We start from the raw sequence: 27,094 nt of genomic DNA, 5'->3' as shown, positions 1-27,094 counted from the left end.
ACAGTAGCCTAGTGGTTAGTGCAGCGGACTTTGATCCTGGGGAACTGGGTTCGATTCCCACTGCAGCTCCTTGTGACTCTGGGCAAGTCACTTAACCCTCCATTGCCCCTGGTACAAAATAAGTACCTGTATATATGTAAACCCCTTTGAATGTAGTTGCAAAGTACCACAGAAAGCCAGTATATCAAGTCCCATTTCCCTTTCACTATTTGAGATTCTAGATGGAATGTTGCTACTATTGAGATTCTGTTGCTACTATTTGAGATTCTACATGGAATGCTGCTATTCCACTAGCAACATTCCATGTAGAAGTCGGCCCTTGCAGATCACCAATGTGGCCGCGCAGGCTTCTGTTTCTGTGAGTCTGACGTCCTGCACATAAGTGCAGGACGTCAGACTCACAGAAGCAGAAGTCTGCGCAGCCTTCTACATGGAATGTTGCTAGTGGAGGAGTAGCCCAGTGGTTAGTGCAGCGGGCTCTGATTCTGGGGAACTGGGTTCAATTCCCACTGCAGCTCCTTGTGACTCTGGGCAAGTCACTTAACCCTCCATTGCCCCTGGTACAAAATAAGTACCTGTATATATGCAAACCCCTTTGAATGTAGTTGCAAAATACCACAGAAAGGCGGTATATCAAGTCCCATTTCCCTTCCCTCTCCCTCTATTAGGCAACCTTCGAAAGCTAATCAAGAAATGTACTAAGTTATGTCCAATAAAAAAGGTATCATCTTATTTTCTTTTTCATGTTTTATTTTGTTTTATTTGTATTGATTACCTCTATTAGTTGGAATAGGAACTTCCCAAGGTGATCACTCTTATTCCAACTGCTGAAAAGCTCTTTCTCGGTTGTGAATTGCCTGGTGTTGTACTAATGACCCCTTCCTGCTGAAACCATCTCCACACTTAGAACATGTAAAAGGCATCTCTCTGTGGGGTCTCTTTTGGGCGTGTAATTCTCCCTTCTGGCTATAGTTTTTCCCATAATCTATACATTTAGGTGGTCTCTCTTCTTTATGAAATCTCTGCTGTTGATGTAGAGTAACAGGATGTCTCATGTGTATCTCTTCTTGGGGTAATGTCTTCAGTGGGGTTGGTTTTACATATACCATTCCAGGTATCTCTCGAGTGTGAATTCTCTGATGTTGTACTAACGATCCCTTCCTAGTGAAAACATCCCCACATTTCGAGCATTTGAAAGGCTCTGTTGTGCGAGTTCTTTCACATTCTTCTGATTCTTCATTGTGGTTGAAGGTTTTAGCGGATTCTGGACACACAGATGGTTTCTCTTCTGATCTCAGAGTTACAGGGTCCTCAAAGAATATCCTGCACACATCACATAAACATCTTTGTTCTGGTTTCTGGTGTCTCTGCTCATCCTCCGTGTGTGAGATACCATTCCCACTTTGCTCACACACAGTAGAATTCTCTGTCAAGTCCCTCAATGAATTTCTTTGCTTCTTTGCTGAGAGGCATCCAGTCCTGAATTTTATTACCCTGTCAGAATGTGAAGAAATCTTCTCTTCCTCTTTTTCTGATAACTTCTTGTTCCCTTCACAAATGCTAAGCTCCCAGTGATAGGTCTCTGTATTTTTCATCTTGTGTGCATCAGTTTCTGAAAGATAAGAAGGGGAAGACATATGTTAGACAAGCATAGGGCAAAATTAGAAAATCACTCTTCCAAGACTGCTGAAATATAATTGCCTACATGTGGTTGGCACTGTAATTCTACAATCGTTCCAACTACACTCACCATCCCAGATGTCAACATTCCCATTTCCGACAACCTAAAAATTTTAGGAGTATTAACTCTGGAAAAATCACGCAAAAGCCACGACAAGGAAAATGTTCAACATGATGTGGACGCTGAAACGCGTGAAATCCTATCTTCCCCTAAAATCCTTCCGCACCTTGGTTCAATCCACTGTGCTTACCCACGTTGACTACTGCAACAGTATTTTCCTTGGATGCAAGGTCCAAATTCTGAAAAAACTTCAAACAGCCCAAAACACGGCAGCCAGACTCATTTTTGGTAAGTCGCGGTTTGAAAGAGCGACACCTCTCCGTGAAAAGCTTCATTGGCTACCGATTACTGAATGAATAAATTTCAAAGTCCACACGCTGAGTCACAAGATTATCTACGGAGAATCCCCAGACTACATGTACAGTCTGATTGACCTTCCATCCAGAAATGGCTCTAAATCTTCCCAAACTTAACTTACATCTTCCTAATTGCAAAGGACTTAAGTACAAAACATACTACGCATCTAACTTCTCCGTCATTGGCAGCCAATTCTGGAACGCCTTACCGAGATCCATTCGAATAGTAAATGACCATTTAACCTTCCGGAAGCTGCTAAAAACTTACCTCTTCAAATAAGCCTACACAAATGAACTGACTTAAAATAGAAATCCACCTCCGTTACCCGAATCAAACTATGAAGACAGAACCTGGAATATTCTCCCCATTTTAATCTTTATAAGTCCATCCCTCTCCAGCCCCTCACTATACACTCTTCCTCATATACATCACACTATTCCCAATACACACCCTCCTCCCATTCCCTACCTTTACCATCCTCCTCTCCCTTGTTCAACCAACTTACCCACATCCAGTTGACCACCTCTTTATTCACTATATTATAACTGTATCCATTCTATGTTACTTTGTAAACATGAAATACTATGTACGCCGCACTGAACCTGCTATAAGCGGGAAAGCGCGGGGTATAAGTGTTACAAATAAATAAACTGCCCTGTTTGTGATGCCAGTATCTAATCACGATGGCGTGTGTAGCCTGCAGGGAGGGGTGGGTGCGATTCTGGATGCCTTGTTGGGCAGACTGGATGGACCGTGGAGGTCTTCATTTGCTATCATTTAATTAGATTGTAAGCTCTGTCGAGCAAGGACTGTTTCTTCATGTTCAAGAGTGGAGGACTGGCCTAGTGGTTAGGGTGGTGGACTTTGGTCCTGGGGAACTGAGGAACTGAGTTTGATTCCCACTTCAGGCACAGGCAGCTCCTTGTGACTCTGGGCAAGTCACTTAACCCTCCATTGCCCCATGTAAGCCGCATTGAGCCTGCCATGAGTGGGAAAGCGCGGGGTACAAATGTAACAAAAAAAAAAGTGTACAGCGCTGCGTGCGTCTATAGCGCTATAGAAATGATAAGTAGTAGTAGTAGGTCTTTATCTGCTATCATTTAGTATGTAATTTCAAAAACACTTATTCAGTTGGTGGCAGTGTTGACTGCATTAGTTCTTTAAAAACAAAAATATCCTAGGACACGTTTATATAGAACTACTACTACTACTATTTAGCATTTCTATAGCGCTACAAGGCATACGCAGCGCTGCACAAACATAGAAGAAAGACAGTCCCTGCTCAAAGAGCTTACAATCTAATAGACAAAAAAATAAAGTAATCAAATCAATTAATGTGTACAGGAAGGAGGAGAGGAGGGTAGGTGGAGGCGAGTGGTTACAAGTGGTTACGAGTCAAAAGCAATGTTAAAGAGGTGGGCTTTCAGTCTAGATTTAAGGGTGGCCAAGGATGGGGCAAGACGTAGGGGCTCAGGAAGTTTATTCCAGGCGTAGGGTGCAGCGAGACAGAAGGCGTTGGCAGTAGTGGAGAAGGGAACAGATAAGAAGGATTTATCCATGGAGCGGAGTGCACGGGAAGGGGTGTAGGGAAGGACGAGTGTGGAGAGATACTGGGGAGCAGCAGAGTGAGTACATTTATAGGTTAGTAGAAGAAGTTTGAACAGGATGCGAAAACGGATAGGGAGCCAGTGAAGCGACTTGAGGAGAGGGGTAGTATGAGTAAAGCGACCCTGGCAGAAGACGAGACGGGCAGCAGAGTTTTGAACCGATTGGAGAGGGGAGAGGTGATTAAGTGGGAGGCCAGCAAGAAGCAGATTGCAGTAGTCTAAACGAGAGGTGACAAGCGTGTGGACGAGCGTTTTGGTAGAGTGCTCGGAAAGAAAGGGGCGGATTTTACGGATGTTGTAAAGAAAGAAACGTGTGTATGTGTGATCATGAGAGGAAATGAGAAAGGAAGACAGTTTGAAAGGTACAGTGAATCAGTGTATGCGTGCTGAAGCTGTTGAAGCTGCTTCTCCCATAGAAATATATTCACAATATTCTTATTAAAACATGTCATTCAAATCACAACCTTTTGTTGCCTCATAAAATCCCATTCATTCTTTCACACATCCAAAATCACATAATACTCCCCTGCAACCAGTCCACTGTTGGATCATTAACAGTTATAAACTTGATGCTTATCTTATCCTTATCTTGATGGCAGACCCAATGACATCATTTGTCTCAAAAAATCTTTTGAGTATCCTCGTATGCCAAGATGTTATTTCACGACAAACAAGGTGGCTCATGTACAGTTATAAACTAGATAGGACCTGAGTATTAGTTCTTTTGACTCTTATTTTGGTTACATTTCTTTAAAATGTCTCCCACTCATGACAGGCCAGCAAAGTGTCGTAGGTATACATTTTTTTTTTTTTTTTTGCATATTAGCTCACCATTCCGGCTAGCTGAAGATCCTCAATCTGTTTTCTTGGGCTGGTGGGCCTCCCAGTGCTCTAGTGTCACAAATATGGGACTGATTGAATTATGCTGAGGCTGCTACCTGTATGCAGACTATATTGTCAATCTCTCTTACAGAGCTACCTGGGGGGAAGTGGCTCATCGGCATTGCAAGCTTTCTCTAGTCCTCATTTGTACTATTTTTCCTGCTTGGCCATATGCTCATCTTAAACAGTTTTGCCTGCCTATAGTGCAGTGTTTTTTTCTTCTTTTTCCTCTGTCAGGCGATACCTTTTTCAGCATCTTCCGAAAATGCCCTGTGCTCAGGACTCAGAAGGCTAGGATTTTAAGATTGCCAACTGTTTGGATGCATACTATGTCAGGACATTTTCCCGAGTTTAAAACTTTTATGGAGTGGAGGAGTAGCCTAGTGGTTAGTGCAGTGGACTTTGATCCTGGGGAACTGAGTTCGATTCCCACTGCAGCTCCTTGTGACTCTGGGCAAGTCACTTAACCCTCCATTGCCCATGGTACAAAATAAGTATCTGAATATATGTAAACTGCTTTGAATGTAGTTGCAAAAACCTCAGAAAGGTGGTATATCAAGTCCCATTTCCCTTTATCTGCAGTTCTCTAATTCCCATCTCTATCTCTCCCATGTAATTGAACCTGCTTGCCTCCATTGTAATTAGCATCAGAGACTGTAGGTAGGATCCAGCCTTCAAAAAGGCTCGCTAGAGTCCCCTACGTGGAACTTTTTTGAGCCATATAAACTTGGTGAGGATAAAGACTGTAAGATCCAGCCAATGAGGAAGGCTGTGGGGGTGGAACACTGCAACGCAGTTCTAGTCACAGAGACTGCGGGTCAGATCCAGCCAATAAGGAAGGTCATGGGGGGAGGAGCATTTGAATGCAGTTCTAGTCACAGAGACTGTGCGGGTCAGCCAATGGGAATGCAGTGGGAGAGGAGCACTTGAATGCAGATCTAGCAGGGAGGTTTAATGACCTCCTTGAGTTCTAGTCACAGAGACTGTGGGTAAGATCCAGCCAATGAGGAAGGCTGAACACACCACCCGAACTCTCGTCCACGCTCTCATTACCTCTCGCCTGGACTACTGCAACTTACTCCTCACCGGCCTCCCACTTAGCCATCTATCCCCCCTTCAGTCTGTTCAGAACTTTGCTGCACGTCTCATATTCCGCCAGAACCGATATACTCATATCACCCCTCTCCTCAGGTCACTTCACTGGCTTCCGATCAGATACCGCATTCAATTCAAGCTTCTCCTTCTTACCTACAAATGCACTCAGTCTGCTGCCCCTCACTACCTCTCTACCCTCATCTCCCCTTACGTTCCCGCCCTTAACCTCCGTTCACAGGATAAATCCCTCCTCTCAGTACCCTTCTCCACCACCGCCAACTCCAGGCTCCGCTCATTCTGCCTCACCTCACCCTATGCTTGGAACAACCTTCCTGAACCCTTACGCCAAGCCCCCTCCCTGCCCGTCTTCAAGTCTTTGCTTAAAGCCCACCTCTTCAATGCTGCGTTCGGCACCTAACCCTTACCGTTCAGTGAATCCAGACTGCCCCAATTTGACTGCCCCTATCGGACCGACCGTTCACTTGTCTATTAGATTGTAAGCTCTTTGAGCAGGGACTGTCTCTCTTTGTTAAATTGTACAGCGCTGCGTAACCCTAGTAGCGCTCTAGAAATGTTAAGTAGTAGTAGTAGTAGTAGTAAGGTGGAGCACTGGAATACAGTTCTAGTCACAGAGCTTGCGGGTCAGATCCAGCCAATGGGAATGCAGTGGGAGAGGAGCACTGAAATGCAGTTCTAGCAGGGAGGTTTAATGACCTCCTTGAGTTCTAGTCACAGAGACTATGGGTAAGATCCAGCCAATGAGGAAGGCTGTGAAGGTGGAACACTGGAATACAGTTCTAGTCACAGAGACTGTGGGTAAGATCCAGCCAATGAGGAAGACTATGGGGGGTGGAGCATTTGAATGCAGTTCTAGTCACAGAGACTGTGGGTAAGATCCAGCCAATGAGGAAGGCTGGGAAGGTGGAGCACTGGAATACAGTTCTAGTCACAGAGATTGCGGGTCAGATCCAACCAGTGGGAATGCAGTGGGAGAGGAGCACTGGAATGCAGATCTAGCAGGGAGGTTTAATGACCTCCTTGAATTCTAGTCACACAGACTGTGGGTAAGATCCAGGCAATGAGGAGGGCTGTGCTGGGTGGAGCACTGGAATGCAGTTCTTGTCACAGAGACTGTGGGTAAGATCCAGCCAATAAGGAAGGCTGTGGGGGGTGGAGCACTTGAACGCAGTTCTAGTCACAGAGACTGTGGGTAAGATCCAGCCAATGAGGAAGACTGTGGGGGGTGGAGCATTTGAATGCAGTTCTAGTCACAGGGACTGTAGGTAAGATCCAGCCAATAAGGAAGGTCATGGGAGGAGGAGCATTTGAATGCAGTTCTAGTCACAGAGACTGTGGGTAAGATCCAGCCAATGAGGAAGACTGTGGTGGGTGGAGCACTGGAACGCAATTCTAGTCACAGAGACATTTGGCGTGCGCCCATACCTACTGGATGATTTATTTATTTCCTCCCATGCGTGGCGTTTCCAGCAGTAATTGGCACTTGGCATGCGCCAACCGATCACTGCTTATGTGTCGTGTCAATCCTTACCACTAGATCAATGAGTGGCGTTAAGGGCTCAGGCCAGTGTTAGGCGCGTGCTGTTTCAGTTTTACCGCATGCCCTTTTCCTGTCCCATTAAAAAAAAGCCCTTTTTTTGCAGATGCGGTAAGAATTGGCCCAATGAGTGCCCAAAACACAGGCCTACACTACTGCAGGCCACGTTTTACTGCAGCTTAGTAAAAGAACCCCATAATTTTCCCAATGTCTAATCACAAACCAGGATTTAAGCGCTATACTACCTGCACCAGAAAAAATGTCAAGCACAGGCAGTGCTTACACTGCCTGGTCAGCAACACTGTGTAGAAAAATGTCCCGATTGTAAGCAGATGTCACCAAAGATGCTAGAAATCAGAAGGACTATATTCAAACAACTTTTCACACAGAGCAGCCATCAACTTCAGGCTCTGGTAAAAAGAAGCAAACTAAAAAGATGCTAAATCTGAACAGCAAGTGTCTAGCAGTATCTGCCCATGGGCGGGACCAGAGCTTGAGAGACAGAAGCGAAGCAAAGGCGCGCCAAGTGAAGACCATGCCGCGTTTCGCTGTAGCTGCCGACGCCTTTTCAATTTCGGATGAGGAGGGTGAGCGCTGGTACTGGGAGGTGCTGGGAGGGCGAGCGCTGGTGCTGGGAGGTGCTGGGAGGGCGGGCGGGCGGCCTGGTGCTTCGGCGGTTTGGGAGGGAAGCAGGCCTGGTGCTGGGAGGGAGGGAGGCAGGCTGGGTGCTACTGGGTGCTGGGAGGGAGGGAGGCAGGCCTGATGCTGGGAGGGAGGGAGGCCTGGTGCTGGGAGGAGGGAGGGAGGAAGGGAGGGTGAGCGCTGGTGCTGGGAGGTGCTGGGAGGGAGGGAAGCAGGCAGGCCTGATGCTTCGTCGGTTTGGGAGGGAAGCAGGCCTGGTGCTGGGTGCTGGGAGGGAGGGAGGCAGGCCTGGTGCTGGGAGGTGCTGGGAGGGAGGGAAGCAGGCAGGCCTGATGCTTCGTCGGTTTGGGAGGGAAGCAGGCCTGGTGCTGGGTGCTGGGAGGGAGGGAGGCAGGCCTGGTGCTGGGAGGTGCTGGGAGGGAGGGTGGGCGGCCTGGTGCTTCGTTGGTTTGGGAGGGAAGCAGGCCTGGTGCTGGGAGGGAGGGAGGCAGGCAGGCCTGGTGCTGGGTGCTATGGGTGCTGGGAGGGAGGGAGGCAGGCCTGGTGCTGGGTGCTACTGGGTGCTGGATGGGAGGGAGGCCTGGTGCTGGGAGGGAGGGAGGCAGGCAGGCCTGGTGCTGGGTGGGTGGAAGGGTGGCCTGGTGCTGGGAGGGTGGCCTGGTGCTAGGTAGGTAGGTGGGTGGCCTGGTGCTGGGTAGGTGGGTGGGTGGGTGGGTGGGAGGGAGACCTGGTGCTGGGAGCTACTAGGTGCTGGGAGGGAGGGAGGCAGGCCTGGTGCTGGGTGCTACTGGGTGCTGGATGGGAGGGAGGCCTGGTGCTGGGAGGGAGGGAGGCAGGCAGGCCTGGTGCTGGGTGGGTGGAAGGGTGGCCTGGTGCTGGGAGGGTGGCCTGGTGCTAGGTAGGTAGGTGGGTGGCCTGGTGCTGGGTAGGTGGGTGGGTGGGTGGGTGGGAGGGAGACCTGGTGCTGGGAGCTACTAGGTGCTGGGAGGGAGGGAGGCAGGCCTGGAGCTGGGTGCTACTGGGTGCTGGGTGGGAGGGAGGCCTGCCTGGTGCTGGGAGGGAGGGCAGGCAGGGGGGAGAGGAGGGTGGCTGGACATGGGTGGCTGGAGGGGAGAGGAGGGTGGCTGGACATCTGTGGCTGGAGGGGAGAGGAGGGTGGCTGGACATGGATGGAGGGCAAGAAATGAAGAAGAAAGGAGGAAAGTAAAGAAAGAAATGGAAAGGAAGCCCTGGAAACGGAGTTAAGAGAGCAGCAGAATCAGAGACAACAAAGGTAGAAAAAATCATTTTATTTTCATTTTAGTGTTTGGAATATGTCCAATTTGAGAATTTACATCTGCTGTCTTATTTTGCACTGGATATACTGGAGCTGTAACAGCTTACAGAAATGATTTATAATGGAAGAAAATCATGTTATTTTTTTCTCCTATACTAGTATAATATTTTCAATGATGTCTGTTTATATGCGCCATGGCTGGTGTAAGGGGTGTGGCTATCATAGGGGTGGAGTCATATGTGGTGACTCCGCCCATAATGAGTACCGGCACTTTGCAATAAATAATTAGATTTTGGGTTGCTGTTTGGGCACTCGGGCTCTGAAAGGTTCGCCATCACTGGTATAGGGGGTGAAGTGCTTCAGTGTGTGAAGGAAGAGCGGGACTTGGGGGTGATTGTGTCTGATGACCTTAAAGCTTTCAAACAGGTAGAAAAAGTGACGGCCAAAGCCAGAAGGATGCTTGGGTGCATAAAGAGAGGCATGACCAGCAGGAAAAAGGAGGTGATAGTGCTGTTGTATAAGTCTCCAGTGAGGCCTCATTTGGAGTACTGTGTGCAGTTCTGGAGACCGCACCTACGGAAAGATATAAACAGGATGGAGTCAGTCCAGAGGGCGGCTACGAAATTAGTAAGCGGTCTTGAATGCAAAAATTATAAGGACAGGCTTATGAACCTCAACATGTATACGCTGGGAGAGAGGAGACATGGTAGAAACGTTTAAATATCTCAAGGGCATTTATGTACAGGAAGAGAGCCTTTTTCAAATGAAGGAGAGCTCTGGAATGAGGGGACATATGACAAAGTTAAGAGGAAATAGGCTTAGGAGTAACCTAAGGAAGTACTATTTCACAGAAAGGGTGGTGGAGGCGTGGAATGGCCTCCCGGTGGAGGTTGTGGAGTTGAGGACTGTTCCAGAATTTAAAAAGGCATGGGATAAGCATGTGGGATCGCTTAGGAACAGGAAGAATTAGGGGTTACAGAGGATGGGCAGACTGGATGGGTCATATGGCTTTTATCTGCCATCATGTTTCTCTGTTTCTAGTGTCTTCTACACCAATAAGAAAGCAACAGACTACTACAGCACAAGTTGCACAAACCACTCGTGCTTGCCTAACTAATCACTAAGAAGACAATGGGTTTTGGGGGGGGGGGGGTTGGGGGGCTCAGCACCCAAGGTAAGGGAGCTATGCACCTGGGAGCAATTTGTGAAGTCCACTGCAGTGCCCCCTAGGGTGCCCAGCATATGAGGAGGACCAGTGCACTACAAATGCTGGCTCCTCCCACAACCAAAGGGCTTGGATGTCCACTGCAGTGCCCCCTAGGGTGCCCAGCATATGAGGAGGACCAATGCACTACAAATGCTGGCTCCTCCCACAACCAAAGGGCTTGGATTTGGACGTTTCTGAGATGGGCGTCCTTGGTTTCCATTATCGCCGAAAACCGGGGACGACCATCTCTAAGGATGACCTAAGGGTGACCATCTCTAAGGTCAACCTAAATGTTGGGATTTGGGTGTCCCCGACCGTATCATCGAAACGAAAGATGGACTCCCATCTTGTTTCGATAAGCCCCTTCGCCGGGACGTCCTTTAAAGATGGGCGTCCTTGTTCGATTATGCCCCTCACAATGTCATGGCAGCTGTAAAGTATAAGAATACAACCACAGAGTCATATCCCTGGTTGAGCCCTCAAAGAACACTGACCGTATATAGACAGCCAATTCCAAGCTGTAGCCAAAGCCATAAACTTGATTACCCCATAGCCAAAATGTGTTCGATAAAATCAGACAACTGGTGACAACTTTTTTCAGCTGGTTTGCCGAAAAAGGGTAAATGGGAAATAGATCTATAACTATTAAAATTGTTTACATCTTTACATCATATCATAATCGGTTGTACGACAGCTTCCTTTAGTTGGGAAATTTCCCTTGCTATATTGAACAAGTCACTAACATCGGTGGTTTCTGCAATAAATTTGTCCATTTTCAATTTCAAATTGTGCAGGCAGAATATCTTTTTTTTTTGCGGGGGGGTGGGGGGGGAGTCAATCACTAGGGATCATGCTCTTAAGAAATTTGTCCATTTTTAGACATTGGATAAAAAAATCTGTCAAGCTGTCCGTGCAAGTTCATAGGTCTCAACAGCCCCTGAAGCATTTCATCAATAGAAGACACCATGATTTCCAAAGAGGTTCTGATATTTTTGTCCCATTGGAAGACTACTCATTAGGCATATGGAAATCCACAGTTGAAGCATTGTTTTTAAGAAAGCATACACCTTTCAAACTGCCTTTTCTTCTCTTCTCCTCTCCTGATCACAGACCTAGTGACAACACATACACATACATACCAACACACATAAACACAGATGTAACTGGAAGTCAGACTCAGGAGAGAACAAAGGATTTTCAGAATTTCCAACTAGGTATTCCAGGCTTCAGCAGACTCTCTGATCATGGGACAGTAGCTGAGACAGTAATCAGGACAGGATGCTAAAAGCACTTTCCTTAACAGAGGAAAAAGTAGAGCTCTACATTCAGAAGACCAAATTGAATCATTACAACATTTCATGTGGGACTAATGTTATGTGCATTATGGTGAGAAGATGGTTGAGGACTTTGGGTAACTGGATTGGAAAAAACTAGCCTAAGTGACTGAAATCCCGTGAGCAATGAAAGAGTTCTCCAGAGGATCTCGTGAAGGGGACTCTATAGTTCCCAACTGCTCATTCCACTCTTCTGCAGCCCCCCATTACTTCTCTACCCTCCTCTCCCCTTATGTTCCCACCCGTAACCTCCGCTCTCAGGACAAAGCACTCCTATCTGTACCCTTCTCCACCACCGTTAACTCCAGACTCCGCTCCTTCTGCCTCGCATCACCATATGCCTGGAACAGCCTTCCCGAGCCCATATGTCATTCGCCCTCCCTGCCCATCTTCAAGTCCTTACTCAAAGCCCATCTCTTCTCCCTTGCTTTTGGCGCATAACCACCTTCCCCACTCATGATACCTACACTGACTACATAGTTTGTAACCTTTAGATTGTAAGCTCTTTTGAGCAGGGACGGTCCTTCCCCATGTTCAACTTGTATAGCGCTGCGTAACCCTGGCAGCGCTATAGAAATGCTAAGTAGTAGTAGTAGTCTTCAGCTTAGCAGTTTTACATCAGTCCCTCTTATTACTCACCTAAGCAGCTGCTTTTCCCAGTCTCTCTTTCCTCCGATTCCAGCTCATCCTTGATGTAGGGCTCTTCCCCTTCTTCAATGTGGGATATAATATCAGGAGTGACAGTCAGAGAGCCTGCTCCTAAGTTAAGGACAATGTGTTAAGTTTCCATAAACACTCTGGGTTTCAGTCAAGCATTGAGCCATGAACCAGGAAATCTCAGAGTGAAATTTTGTTTCTGATGTTCTTTGTGACCTGTCCCCTGATTCTGATTAGGTTACCCAAAGTTGAGTCCAGATCTGCGCACAAACCAATTAGCTAAACAGGAGCTAACAAGCACTTAATTGGCATTAATTAGGACTCATGTGGGATCTACCCTACGCCCTATTCTATAACATTCACACTCCAAAGAGGGGGTGGGAGAAGCAGAGGTGGGTCAGGGTCGTTCCCAGAAGTTAGGTGCAATGTTATAGAATACCTGCATTTGCACGCCTAACCAGTTACATAAGTATTGCCAAAGGTCCATCAAGCCCAGCATCCTGTTTCCAACAGTGGCCAATCCAGGTCACAAGTACCTGGCAAGATCCCAGAACAGTACAATACATTTTATGCTGCTTATCCTAGAAAAATGTTAACACCAGTGAACACACACACACATTTGAGGCAGTGATCGGAATTCGTAACTCCCCCTTGATAAAGTCAATACGAAACGGGGACCTGTCGGGGTTCAAGAGTGCACCAACCTGCCTAAGATAAGTGTTGTGTGTATTTTTTGGATTAAGAATGTTGTACCAGCTTACAGTCATGAATTAATGATAGAAATAGGATGGTGGAGGCTGAGTCAATGATTAAGCTATGAACACAAGATAGTTATTCACCTATTGAGTGAAAAAATATTACCGTGTTGAATATATGAGACTCTACCTCACTTTACAACAACTACCTAGTCTCTACGTTCATTATATTTACATTCATACACTTTGTGTATATTTTGTTTGCGATTTTTTATCCTAGAAATAAGCAGTGGATTTTCCCCAAGTTCATTTTAATAATGGTCTATGGACTTTTCCTTTAGGAAGCCGTCCAGACTCTTTTTTAAACCCTGCTAAGCTAACTGCTTTTACTACATTCTCTGGCAATGAATTCCAGAGTTTAATTACACGTTGAGTGAAGAAAAAATTTATACGATTCATTTTAAATTTACTACTTTGTAGCTTCATCGCGTGCCCCCTAGTCCTAATATTTTTGGAAAGAGTAAACAAGCGATTCACGTCTACCCGTTCTACTCCACTCACAATTTTATAGACTTTTATCATATCTCCCCTCAGCCATGCCTTCTCCAAGCTGAAGAGCCTGAGGCGCTTTAGCCTTTCCTCATAGGGAAGTCGTCCCATCCCCTTTATCATTTTCGTCGTCCTTCTCTGCACCTTTTCTAGTTCCACTATATCTTTTTTGAGATGTGGCGACCAGAATTGAACACAATATTTGAGGTGCGGTCGCACCATGGCGCGATACAAAGGCATTATAACATCCTCCTTTTTGTTTTCCATTCTTGTTCCATAGTCTGTTATCGACATGGCGATGGGGGAAGCCACTGCTTGCCCCAGGATTGGTAGTATGGAATGTTGTTGTTGTTTGGGTTTCTACCAAGTAATTGTGACCTGGATTGGCCACTGTTGGAAGCAGGATACTGGGCTAGATGGACCATTGGTCTGACCCAGTATGGCAGGTTCTTATCAGTTTTGCGCCAGCATTTACACCAGCCTTTTGCAGGCATAAATGCTCATGCCCACAGTGAGGTGTGAAATGCACGCTAAGCTAGTATTCTGTAACGATCATTATGCCCAGAGAACTCTTTATAGAATACTAGCTTAGCGTGTTATCATCCCGGTGCCTAACTTTGGGTGCCATGTATAGAATCGAGTTCTATGTCATCCACTGCCTGTGGAAGAAACTTAAGATTGCAAACTCGCTCTCTGGTGTAACATGCCTTGATCGTGAGTTTGGACAGGTAAATATTTAACTTATTGCAGTATTCAAAGCATGAGGTGGAATAAAATTACTGATTTTATCATCTGTTTTCGCTATGAACAAGCCTTGATCTCTCTTAAACATGAGACTCCTTCTGTAACACCACACATCCTAAGGGGGGTCACATGACTGTCTTGTTTGGTTGTTGTGGTCTGGCAGTTTCCCCCTTCCTACTTTGGGCTTCCTGCCCAAGCAGAACCAATTTCTATTAGGCTACAGTGCAACAAATCTTCATTCACAACTTCCTGCGGTGGGGAGTTAGTTTCCCTGTTTTCTATCTACCTTCCTGTTAACTTAGCCCAATCACTAGGCGAGGAACTAGGGCTCCACTTTGCATCACGGGCCCCAAGTACAGCTTCCTAGATGTCACCATTGCAAAATGCATGGAACTTGCTTCTCTTCATGGGGCTGTAAGTGTGGGTATCCTTATGTTTGGAAACGTTGTAAGTTTAAACTGGTTGATAAGCAATAAGGCAGCTACTCAAAGGGACATAAGTGGTGATGCCCCTGCTGTGTTCTAGTATACAAAGATTAACTTCATAGCAGCTACATGTTGTTTAGGTTCACCTTTCAGTGCAGGATCCTACAGGTACGTTCACCTAGGCCAGTGCTTCTCAACCCAGTCCTTGGGTGACACCCTGCCAGTCAGGTTTTCAGGATACCCACAATGAATAGAGTGGAGATACAAAAGGAGTTGGAATGAAACATAGTCCACAGCAATATGGTAGTCGTCAATGTGCAGAAGGAATGGATCCTCAGAAGCTTAGCTGAAATTGGGTGGCGGAGCAGTTGGGGGGAAGAGGGGGTGGTGGTTGGGAGGCGAGGATAGGGGAGGGCAGACTTATACGGTCTGTACCAGAGCCGCTGATGGGAGGCGGGACTGGTGGTTGGGAGGCGGGAAATACTGCTGGGCAGACTTATATGGTCTGTGCCCTGAAAAGGACAGGTACAAATTCAAGGTAAGGTATACACATATGAGTTTGTCTTGGGCAGACTGGATGGACCATGCAGGTCTTTTTCTGCCGTCATCTACTATGTTACTATGTATTGAAAGAAAAAAAAAAAAAAGGCCCGACACAGGCACATTTCGGCTAACGCCTGCATCAGGAGCTTCATTAATATTTGAGATTGCAATAGGTGAGTTCCAATGAATTACTCAATTTATTGTAAACTGATATTGCTCCTTCTGGGAGAGCAAAGATGATATTGATGTAGCCACTCTGTGCATCACTGTTGAGGTTGGTTTCTCTTTATTGGAGTGGAGGAGTAGCCTAGCGGTTAATGCAGAGAATGTTAATCCTGGGGAACTGGGTTCGATTCCCGCTGCAGCACCTTGTGACTCTGGGCAAGTCACTTAACCCTCCATTGCCCCTGGTACAAAATAAGTACCTGAATATATGTAAAACGCTTTGAATGTAGTTGCAAAAACCTCTGAAAGGCGGTATGTCAAGTCCCATTTCCCTTTCCCTATTTGAAATTGTACATGGAATGTTGCTAGTCCACTAGCAACATTCCAAGTAGAAGCCTGCCCTTGCAGATCAGCAACGCGGCCACGCAGGCTTCTGTTTCTGTGAGTCTGATGTCCTGCACGTGCAGAAGCCTGTGCGGCCGCATTGCTGATCTGCAAGGGCAGGCTTCTACATGGAATGTTGCTAGTGGAGGAGTAGCCTAGTGGTTAGTGCAGCGGACTCTGATCCTGGGGAACTGGGTTCAATTCCCACTGCAGCTCCTTGTGACTCTGGGCAAGTCACTTAACCCTCCATTGCCCCTGGTACAAAATAAGTACCTGAATATATGTAAACCGCTTTGAATGTAGTTGCAAAAACCTCAGAAAGGTGTTATATTAAGTCCCATTTCCCTTTCCCCACAATGAATATGCATGAGATAAATTTGTATGCACTGCCTCCCTGGTATGCAAAACTTTCTCATGCATATGCGTTTTGGACATCCTGAAAACCTGACTGCTGGGTTGAGAACCACTGCCTAATGCCATGTCACCCTGAATGGTCTTCTTCAGAGGCTATTATTCCAAGGACAGTGACATTCAGAATTTTTCACCTTTTGATGCATGGAAATATAATACCTGGCAAATCTCTCTCTTCCCAGAGGATTATTTCTTTGGTTCTTATGTTGTTTGGGAGATGTCATGAGTAAAGTGTTAGTCCACTTTTAAAGATAATAAATAGAAATAAAACAAAACAAAACATAGAAAAGAAAATAAGATAATACCTTTTTTATTGCACTAACTTAATACATTTTTTGATTAGCTTTCAAAGGTAACCCCTCTTCTTCAGATCAGAAATACCCAAATATTGACAAATATCAGAATATATCTGAAACACAAAAGCATTCCAATAGTCTCACAGGAAGAGGGTGAGGTGGGTTAGGTGAGAAACAGGGAGAGCTGGGTGGGTGAGAGACGGGGAGATATGGATGACTGGTAAGATGGTTTATAGTGAGATAGAAAGCCCAGATCTTTAGTCCTGTCTGGTGGGTGTCAAAATATTTCATTTTGACTTCAAAGGTCTTAGGTTCCTGGATTGTCTTAACATTTCCTTTTAGTATTCTCACCATAAATCATTGATGCAGTGTTCTGGTTTTGTAAAGTGTTGTCCCACAGAGGTGACATCCTGGTTGGCATTGTCATGCTAATATGGTGTTTATGTAGATTAAATTTCGTCTTTAGTATCTGGCTTGTTTCTCCAATATAGCACCCGGAACAGGGGTGATATGATACAGACGTTCAAATACTTGAAAGGTATTAATCCGCAAACAAATCTTTTCCGGAGATGGGAAGGCGGTAGAACGAGAAGACATGAAATGAGATTGAAGGGGGGCAGACTCAGGAAAGATGTCAGGACGTATTTTTTCACGGAGAGGGTGGTGGATGCTTGGAATGCCCTCCCGCGGGAGGTGGTGGAGATGAAAACGGTAACGGAATTCAAACATGCGTGGGATATGCATAAGGGAATCCTGTGCAGCAGGAATGGATCCTCAGAAGCTTAGCCAAAATTGGGTGGCGGAGCAGGTGGGGGAAGAGAGGTTGGTGGTTGGGAGGCGAGGATAGTGGAGGGCAGACTTATACGGTCTGTGCCGGAGCCAGTGATGGGAGGCGGGAAATACTGCTGGGCAGACTTGTACGGTCTGTGCCCTGAAAAAGGCAGGTACAAATCAAGGTAAGGTATACACATATGAGTTTATCTTGTTGGGCAGACTGGATGGACCATGCAGGTCTTTTTCTGCCGTCATCTACTATGTTACACTTTTTGCATTGAATGACATTACTACAATTGAAGATGAGCACGTGTAGGATCCCCTTCTGCTGAAAGGTTTTTCCCATGTGATACTGCACTCTCTCATTTAAGGGGAAGGCATTTTTTTTTAACTTTTAGCAAAATTATTGAAATTACGGGGCCTGATATTCAAGTCCGCTAGCTGCTGATTTTAAAAAAAAGTCCACAAAAGTGGAGGAATGCAAAACATTACAAACACAAATCAAATCGAAAGGAGTAGTGTAGTCAGAGGAGTATGGATTGGAGGAGAAGGATTTGGTATACTACCATTGCTTGAGAAATTATATACACAGACGAGCGAGGGAAGAGCTAGAGTTGGCTGAAACAGTGCTCGAAAGAGCGATCAGGGGGGGAGGTGGCAAGGGCGCTGTGACTAGGCTTTATAGGGCCCTGCTGCTGCTCTCAACTCCCCAGGAATATTATGTGAGGAGATGGGAGTCGGTGCTACAAACTAGCTTTACGGATGAGAGTTGGCGGAATGTGTATAGATATTTGTTAAAGCCATCTATAGCACAACCCCTAATTGAAAATGGGTATAAGATACTGTACTGGTGGTACTACACGCCGGACAAACTCCAGAGAATTTATACACACATGACTGCAGACTGTTGGAGAGGTTGTGGGATAAGAGGGACGTTTATGCATATTTGGTGGGAATGTCCAAAGGTCAAGGTATATTGGGCACAGGTGCTGGAGATGATTCATACAATGGTCAAGGTGACATACCCTAGTCAGGCAGGATATTGCTTATTACACCTTCGGCCCCCGAAAGTTAGGATACGCTGGCATAAACTAGCGATCCAGTGTCTTGTAGCAGCTAAAATTATGCTAGCGAAGGCCTGGAAGCAGGTCGAACTACCTGGCATGCAGCTGGTGGCACGTAAATTAGATTATATATACCAGATGTCCAAGTTGACAGCAATTAGAAAAGGCCATGTTAATTTGTTTCAGAAGATATGGCTCCCATACGAACAGAAAAGAGAAGTGCTTTTGTCACCACCATAGTGCGGGAGGGATGGGGGGGGGGGGGGGGGGGGGGGGGGGGGGAGGTTGCTTTATCCGTAACTGTTTTGTATTGTATGAGAAATCCTATGTATGAGACTTGGCAAATGTTGCTGTTTTTGTTTCTCTGTTTGTTGAAATTGAAAAAGCAATAAAAATATTTGGAAAAAAAGAAAGGAGTAGTGTAGTCAACACAACACTTCCAAAGAGGACATGAAAATGATGTAGATGTAAATGAAGAACTTTATTCTATAAAAAAACTCAACATGGCACTGTGTTTCGGCTACAGCGCCTGCTTCAGGAGTCTCTGAGGATAAAAATAATGTAAAGATATAACAATAATGTTCAAAGTAAACAGTCACAGTATTTATTTATTTGGATTTTTTGCTCACACCTTTTTCAGTAGTAGCTCCTGGTGAGTTACATTCAGGTATGCTGGATATTTCTCTGTCCCAGGAGGGCTCACAATCTAAGTTTGTACCTGAGGCAATGGAGGGTTGTGACTTGCCCAAGATCCCAAGGAGCAGCAGTGGGATTTAAACCGACCACCTCTGGATTGCAAGACCGGTGCTCTAACCACTAGGCCACTCCTCCACTTGTTATTCTTTAGGGTTCTACATGGACTGTTGCTACCCTTTGAGATTCTGCATGGAATGTTGTCACTCTTTAGGATTCCAGAATCGTTGCTGATCTGCAAGCGCAGGCTTCTGGTTCTGTGAGTCTGATGTCAGGACGTCAGACTCACAGAAACAGAAGCCTGCGCAGCCACGGTGCCAGGTACACTGGATATTTCTCTGTCCCAGGAGGGCTCACAATCTAAGTTTGTACCTGAGGCAATGGAGGGTTAAGTGACTTGCCCAAAATCACAAGGAACAGCAGTGGGATTTGAAGCAGTCACCTCTGGATTGAAAGACCAGTGCTCTAACCACTAGGCCACTCCTCCACTTGTTATTCTTTAGGGTTCTACATGGAATGTTGCTACTCTTTGAGGTTCTGCATGGAATGTTGTCACTCTTTAGGATTCCAGAATCGTTGCTGATCTGCAAGCGCAGGCTTCTGTTTCTGTGAGTCTGATGTCAGGACGTCAGACTCACAGAAACAGAAGCCTGCGCAGCCACGTTGCCAGGTACACTGGATATTTCTCTGTCCCAGGAGGGCTCACAATCTAAGTTTGTACCTGAGGCAATGGAGGGTTAAGTGACTTGCCCAAGATCACAAGGGGCAGCAGTGGGATTTGAACTGGCCACCTCTGGATTGCAAGACTGGTGCTCTAACCACTAGGCCACTCCTCCACTTGTTATTCTTTAGGGTTCTACATGGAATGTTGCCACTCTTTGAGATTCTGCATGGAATCTTGTCACTCTTTAGGATTCCAGAATCGTTGCTGATCTGCAAGCTCTGTGAGTCTGACGTGCTGGACGTCAGACTCACAGAAACAGAAGCCTGCGCAGCCACGGTGCCAGGTACACTGGATATTTTTCTGTCCCAGGAGGGCTCACAATCTTGGTTTGTACCTGAGGCAATGGTGAAATGGTAGCAGTGCTCTGCACAAATGTGGCCATTAAAAAGAGCACTGCTGCCATTTCACACTGTGACTGTGTACTTTGGACATTATTCTTATATCTTTACATTATTTTTATCCTCAAAGGCTCCTGAAGCAGGTGCAGTAGCCGAAACACAGTGCCATGTTGAGTCTTTTATAGAATAAAGTTCTTCATTTACATCTACATCATTTTCCTGTCCTCTTGGAAATGTCGTCTTGACTACACTACTCCTTTTGGTTTGCTGATTTTCAAAGACATACGCCATGCATTGTATCCTCACTATAACCCACAGAAACAGCCCCGTGTGACATCCATTATACCCTAAGTAGAACCCCAGTGACCCAGGCCACATATGGTTGTCCTCATCAAGCGTCACAAAAAAAACAGAAATGGAATGTTCTCCCTTACCGAGTGAGATCAGGGTCTGATAATTCTCCTTCATCACATCCTTGTAAAGCTCCTTCTGCCATTCCTTTAAATCCTCCCACTCTTCCTCGGAGAAATAGACGGCGATGTCCTCAAAGGTTACTGGGACCTGAAACACAAACCCTTCCACACTCAGCACTATCTGTATCACATCCATCAGGAGACCTCCCAGTACTGGAGCACAGCAAGGCGGGGGGAGAGAACAGAGTTACTGTTCTGTTTCAAAAGCAGTAACATCAGGAAACACTGAGCAGTAACTGAAGAGTGATAACTAAAAACAATTTTTATGACGAGGGTATAGGTATATATATAATGTATGGGTGACTCATATTTAGTGCAATATTGGGAACAGTGATGTGTTATATAGAGCCTGCAGGTTTCCTCACTAAAATTAGTGTCATTACTTAGTAGAGGAACCATAATGGTTATTTCAGGCATAAAGACATCGCCTCGGGAACAAGATGGCGGCTTGAAGGGAGTACAGCGAGTTGCTCCAGGACCCGTGCTGACTCTTTTTCCCTTTTTTGACTTTAGTACTCTGTTTACCCTATGCCTAAACGGAGAGGCAAACAGAGTGCAAGCCCCGTTGTACCTGTTTTGCCAGCAACTGGGACCATGGACCGCTTCACTGTTCCAGGGATTACGGGACGCTTTGAGTCTTCGCTGCGAGGGGAGGTGACGCGAGGTGAATCGCTCCCCCTGCCTGAAGTAGATACATCTCTCAGTCCCGAGACTAGAAATCCAACGCTGATGTCTGCAATCGAGCAAGGGTTGATAGAACAGGGGCATACACGCTCCACAGGGGCGGTGATAGCCCCTGCAACGGGGTCAGACCCAAGCAATGGATTGCAGAGCAACTCTTGGAGTTTGGGTGTGCCACAGCATAGCAACGGCGTTTCTGGAGAGACAACCGCGGAGAAGGAGTTGAAACTCTCTGGAGATTCTCTGCCTGAATTAACATCATTGAGTAAGTCTTTTCTTCCAAACAAACCCTCAACCATAACTTTAGACGCTATATGGGAAGCTCTTCTGTGCTTTGAGACATTATTTCCCCCAAAATTAATATCTGTTTTGCGACAAGCTCAATTTCCCCTTGAAAGGGTATCTATAATGGAAAAGAAAGTCACAATATGTGAAGGGAAAATTGAAACTAATAGTAAAGATATAAAACAATGTCAACAAATTCAAAGAAATATCATTAAAGAAAGTATGTGGTTGCAAAATAAAATTGAAAGCCTAGAGAACCAACAGAGATCAAAAACAATACATTTTCCAAAGCAGATGTCGGTTGCACCTTTAATTACCTTTAAAAGGTATATCTTTGAAATATTGAAAATTCTGGAACAAGTTTGTCCTCTGGTATCAAAAATATATTATTTACAACCTTATAAGAAAAAAAAAATGACCAACCTATCTCCGAAGGAGCTGATGCTGTTTTTGAGACTTTAAACCTTACTCAAACTATTTAAGTTGATAATCTGGGCTTACAATCAGCAACTTTAATTGTGACTTTCGTATTACAACCGGATAGAAACTGGATATTAAAATAATTCTTCCGTCATAGGGAGAAACCTTTTTGAACCATAAGATAAGAATTTTCCTGATGTATCCCGTGTAACCCAGAAGAAGCGCCAAAGTTTCCTTAAACTTCGCTCTTCTGTTCTTCAGTTGGGCGGTCTTTTTTGGTTGAATTTTCCATGTAAATGTATAGTGAAGTTTTAAATTCAGTGAAATATGTTTTCTTTGATCCATTACATTGAAGTTCCTTTCTTAAATCTAGGTCAGTAACAACTCCATCTCCAATTCCAGAAATGGTAATTGTTATTTTGAATTCTCTCAAGGGAACCTCCCTTCAAGTCTCTAAAGGTAGATTAGTCAATGAAAATTATCCTGAGTATTGTGCCTTGTTCTCTTCTCCCAATTGTGGCCTAAATTGGATAATATGTATTTTCTTTTTCCTTTTGACAAAATGATTTGCTTTATTAATCCTTTTTTCTGTAACAAGATTGTTCTTGGAGCCGTAATAATAATCTTAAAAAAAAAAAAAAGACCGCCTCAAGTTGGCCTTCTTAGAAGGGTTGTATACGACTCTGTACGTGCTTAGGGCCTCCTGTGGAGGCTCAACTTCATTTTAGTTATGTACCCTTGTATTTAAATTACTTCATGGTGAGGATCCAGTGTATATGAATGCTTTAATTGCTGTTTTGTCCAAGTCCGGTTTTTGAGCATATGGCAGAAATATATAAATACGATATCCCCAAGAGCACGCAGTCAAGTACTTAATAGGTTACCGTGGGGTAAAGGAGGAGAACAGAACTGATAGGACATGGGATATGACAACAGGACGAGGAGGGAGGGGGGAAGGAGGGAGGGGGGGGGGCGGCATAGAGTACACGTGACCAGACTGGCAAAGGCCTAAATATTGGGGATTTCAATTGAACTGCTTTGTTGAAGTTGAAGGAACACCTCAACGAGGCTGTGGTACCAGGGAGCAGCTTCGGTTGAATGGGCAACTGGATAACAGCGAAGAATGGGGGGGAGGGGGGGGAGTTGGGAGGGGTAAGTTGCACAGTTAAAATTCAAAAATGCTGCATGTTAGTTAGCAAACTGTTGTATAGTTATATCGAGGTTTGATGTATGTTATATGCAGAGCCCTGTATGACAATGTTTATTCTGCTGCAGTATCAATAAAAATCGTTTAAACATAATTGCTGTTTTGTCTCGATCTAGGGATACTTTTTCAGGAAATCCTTTACTTTTGCAGTTTCCTAATCCTCGAGGAATTTGCTCCAGAAATTTTTTGTCACCTACTTTCCAATACTTAGCTACTCAAGTTTGGAACTCTCTGCCGATTAAGATGCAAGTCATTTCTGATTACATGGCTTTCAGAAAACAGTTAAAAACGCAGCTTTTTAAAAAGTACCTTTTATAAATTTAGGGTTATATCATATACTTGTGGATAGTTTTATTTTTATGGGGCCCCGTTTACTAAGCCATACTAGAGGCGTGTTAGTACTTTTAGCGTGTGCTAACCATTAGCACACGCTGTGTAGCTGCCCACAATATTCCTATGGGCGTCTACACAGTTAGCTAGCGCGCGCTAATTCTGTGCATGAGCTAAAAATGCTAGCGCACTTTACTAAACAGGGCCCTAGGTTTATTTCATTTTATTTCTGATGGTTAATTCTTCAGGTTTGTCTGAACTGTTATGATTTATGAAATCTGCACTGAACTTATAAGGTTGTTGCGGAATATTAGTCACCGCATCTCAAAAAAAGATATAGTGGAATTAGAAAATATACACAAAAGGGCGACAAAAATGGTAAAGGGGATGGGGTGAGTTCCCTATGAGGAAAGGCTAAAGCGGCTAGGGCTCTTCAGATTGGAGAAGACACAGTTGCAGGGAGATATGATAAAGGTCTATAAAATAATGAGTGGAGTGGAATGGGTAGACGTGAATCGCTTGTTTACTGTTTCCAAAAATACTAGGACTAGGGGGCACGCAATGAAGCTACAAAGTAATAAATTTAAAACGAATCGTAGAAAATATTTTTTCACGCAACCTATAATTAAACTCTGAAATTCGTTGCCAGAGATTGTGGTAAAAGCAGTTAGCTTAGCGGGGTTTTAAAAAAGGTTTAATTACGCGTTGGGTGAAGAAACATTTTCTCTGATTTGTTTTAAATTTACTACACTGTAGTTTCATCGCATGCCCCCTAGTCCTAGTATTTTTGGAAAGTGTGAACAGACGCTTCACATCCACCTGTTCCACTCCACTCATTATTTTATATACCTCTATCATGTCTCCCCTCAGCCGTCTCTTCTCCAAGCTGAAAAGCCCTAGCCTCCTTAGTCTTTCTTCATAGGGAAGTCATCCCATCCCCGCTATCATTTTAGTTGCCCTTCGCTGCACCTTTTCCAATTCCACTTTATCTTTCTTGAGATGCGGCAACCAGAATTGAACACAATACTCAAGGTGCGGTCACAAAAAAAACCCCAACCCCAAAAAACTTTTATGCAGAGCTGCCTATAAGAAACTCGTTCATGTAAATTTTCTACCAGATTTATTTGTATACAAGTTCCAGTAGAAATTTTACAGACGGACTGTTATTTGTGCGTGCAATTTGGCAGGACTGAACCTACAGGGAGGAAGTTAAAATAAGCTGTTTTTTTAACCAAAAATGGTTCTTCGTTCCAGGGAAGGCACAAGCATAGAGGGGCCGATATTCAGACTGTGGGAGGGAGACCGGCTAACTCCCACAGTGAACCCAAAAATTCAATGCCGGGGCCGTATCCGGCAACCAGCACTGGATTTCCGGGATTCTTGGCAGCTAAAACATAGCAGGTTAAGCCGATATTCATTGGCTGACCACCTAAATTATAGACCTATTTACGCAGGCGACATAGCCGCTGACTGGGCTGGCCACTAAGCAGTAATATGCAGCCAACATAGCCGGCTATCTCGCGCTGAATATTAGCGCTTAGCTGGTGTAAGACTATGTTACTTAACCGGCCAGGAGCCGCTCCTGGCCAGTTAAATAGTTTTAAATATTGGCTGGAGAATGTTCTTATTATTAGTAGAGGATTCCATTAGGGGTTTTCTGGGATCCCCATGCAGAAGCCAGTGGAATATCAAAGCAATGAAGCTGCAACCCAGTGTGACTAACCTAGGCCGTATCTGCAATATACTCATCTGTTACAACTGGTGAGACACAAAAAAAATCCTGCCTGCAACCTGTGGCATAAGGTCTCTTCTTTTATCTTTCTTGTTTGGCTGTTCCCTCAAAACACAGCAACTCCTCTGTTTCAGGCAGACTGATGATATCAGGAGTGGAAAGTGGAAACTGGGACCTGATAGCATAAGCATATTGGGCTCAATATTCAAAGCAATTTAAGCAGACAGGAGAGACTCTGGCCCGCTTAAATCGCTCAGGGCCACCCAACTGCCAATATTCAGTGGCACTTAATCGGACAGTGCTGCTAAACATCGGCTCTGCCTGTCCAATGAAAAAAGTGGGCAGGTCAGGGGCAATACATCAGGGACTTCAAGTAGGCCCAGGGGTGCCTATCCTGAGAAGCAGGAAGGTTGGGGAAGACTGCCATTGCATTGTTGGAGGGCTCAGGGGGGTGTCAGGGGCTGGGTTAGGGGGGGGGGGGGGCTAGTGTTTCAGGAAGGTTAGGTGGGCAGGGGAGTGAGTCTTGTGAAGGGGGTGTGGGGTGATCATTAACACAGGGCACTTTTTTTTTAATGCCGATATTCAGCTACTGCCTGCAAAAACTGAAGAAGCCAGCACAGCCCCGGACTGAATATCCTGGGCCAATTTAGCCAGTGACTGCGTTTTAAACAACGCTGACTGAATATCATTTGGATTATTTCTGATGGGGGTACTGGCATACCACGAGTGTCCAGCACCTTGAAGCCAGTGTTTACATTTGCATCCTTTCCACCCCCATGCCCAACAAAAGACTGACCTTCCAGTTCCTCCTCTAGCACACACACCCCTCCTCAAACTGGCACCCAGGGGTCATGGCCCCTCTAATCCAGTCGGTTGGCCACTGGATGAAAGCTGGAAAGGATGGGAACACAGAAAGGCAGGTACACGCATAATCACTGTCCCAAAATACTCCCACTCACATTCAGTATGCACACTGTTTTCTGCATTTCTCCTTCAGTATTCTCTTGTGATCTTTTTCTTGCATTTCTGTGTCTCTGTTTCTCTAGTCGTATCATTATATCAACGGTTTATTGTGCTATTTTCTTTGCATTTCTTTCTGCTTCTCTGTTTGTTCTTTTATAGTCATACTTCTCTTTGCTGCAGGGTTTCCTGCGATCTTTTCTTTCGTGCTCTCTATCCTGATGACTTCTGCAGCCTTTACTGTACGGTCTCGTGTAATCTTTTATTTGCTTCCCTAGTTATTCTCCGCGTCTGAAGCAGTTTCTCTCTTTGCTCTAAAGTTTCTTCTGATGCTTTCTCTGTCTCTTGCTTTGTTATTGTCTGTACGCATTCACTGCTCATAGTATTGTATTGTGAAATTTTAGAGGGAGAAAAAGGATCCTTTCCCAGGCTCTTTCCCTAGATGCCGAACAGGGAGCACCGCACACCAAGGCACTTAGAATAGAACAGGAGAGAGACGCGTGATGACGTCAAAAAGCTGAACCCTCCCCGCGCGGCCACCAATCTTGATACACCCAATCAAGCAAACAAGCTAGGTTACATTTAGGAGATGGGGTGAGCCCAAGGAGGTTTGATGAACAGGAGACGGGGGTGTTCCTATTTAGTCCATTATACCAGATGAAGCCAGTAGGCGGAGCTTGTCGCCGTTTTAGTTCACCCAAAACAATAGCAAGCGCTGTTGAAAAAACAGTAGCAACATCAAACCTATAAATGGCAAGTGACCGACTCACCTGCAAATGCGCAGTAGAGACTTCCCTCTCTGTCCCGCCCCCGCGTCAAGACGTGATGACGGGAGGAGGGGGGCGGGA

At 45.3% G+C, this 27,094-nt stretch overlaps 1 protein-coding gene across 1 annotated transcript; it reads right to left on the bottom strand.

Moving 5' to 3' along the window:
• Nucleotides 1–771: 771 nt before the first annotated feature.
• Nucleotides 772–26,873, bottom strand: LOC115464992 (zinc finger protein 250-like). Its single transcript, XM_030195390.1, has 4 exons — nucleotides 26,246–26,873; nucleotides 20,593–20,719; nucleotides 12,336–12,455; nucleotides 772–1,612 (listed from the first exon to the last, which is right to left on the bottom strand). Exons 1-4 carry the CDS (start codon nucleotides 26,339–26,341, stop codon nucleotides 816–818), a joined length of 1,140 nt encoding a protein of 379 aa, XP_030051250.1. The 5' UTR covers nucleotides 26,342–26,873; the 3' UTR covers nucleotides 772–815.
• Nucleotides 26,874–27,094: the final 221 nt, after the last annotated feature.

The sequence above is a fragment of the Microcaecilia unicolor genome, chromosome 1, assembly GCF_901765095.1.
Source record: "Microcaecilia unicolor chromosome 1, aMicUni1.1, whole genome shotgun sequence".
Classification (NCBI taxonomy): Eukaryota; Metazoa; Chordata; class Amphibia; order Gymnophiona; family Siphonopidae; genus Microcaecilia; species Microcaecilia unicolor.
This window is presented reverse-complemented; position numbering and strand designations above follow the sequence as displayed.

Coding starts and splice junctions, on each gene's coding strand:
- LOC115464992 (XM_030195390.1), bottom strand. CDS start 26,341: ATGATACGACTAGAGAAACAGAGACACAGAAATGCAAGAAAAAGATCA. Junction 12,456..20,592: donor TCAGACCCTGATCTCACTCG/GTAAGGGAGAAC, acceptor TCCTTAACTTAG/GAGCAGGCTCTCTGACTGTC. Junction 1,613..12,335: donor TGGGAAAAGCAGCTGCTTAG/GTGAGTAATAAG, acceptor CTTATCTTTCAG/AAACTGATGCACACAAGATG.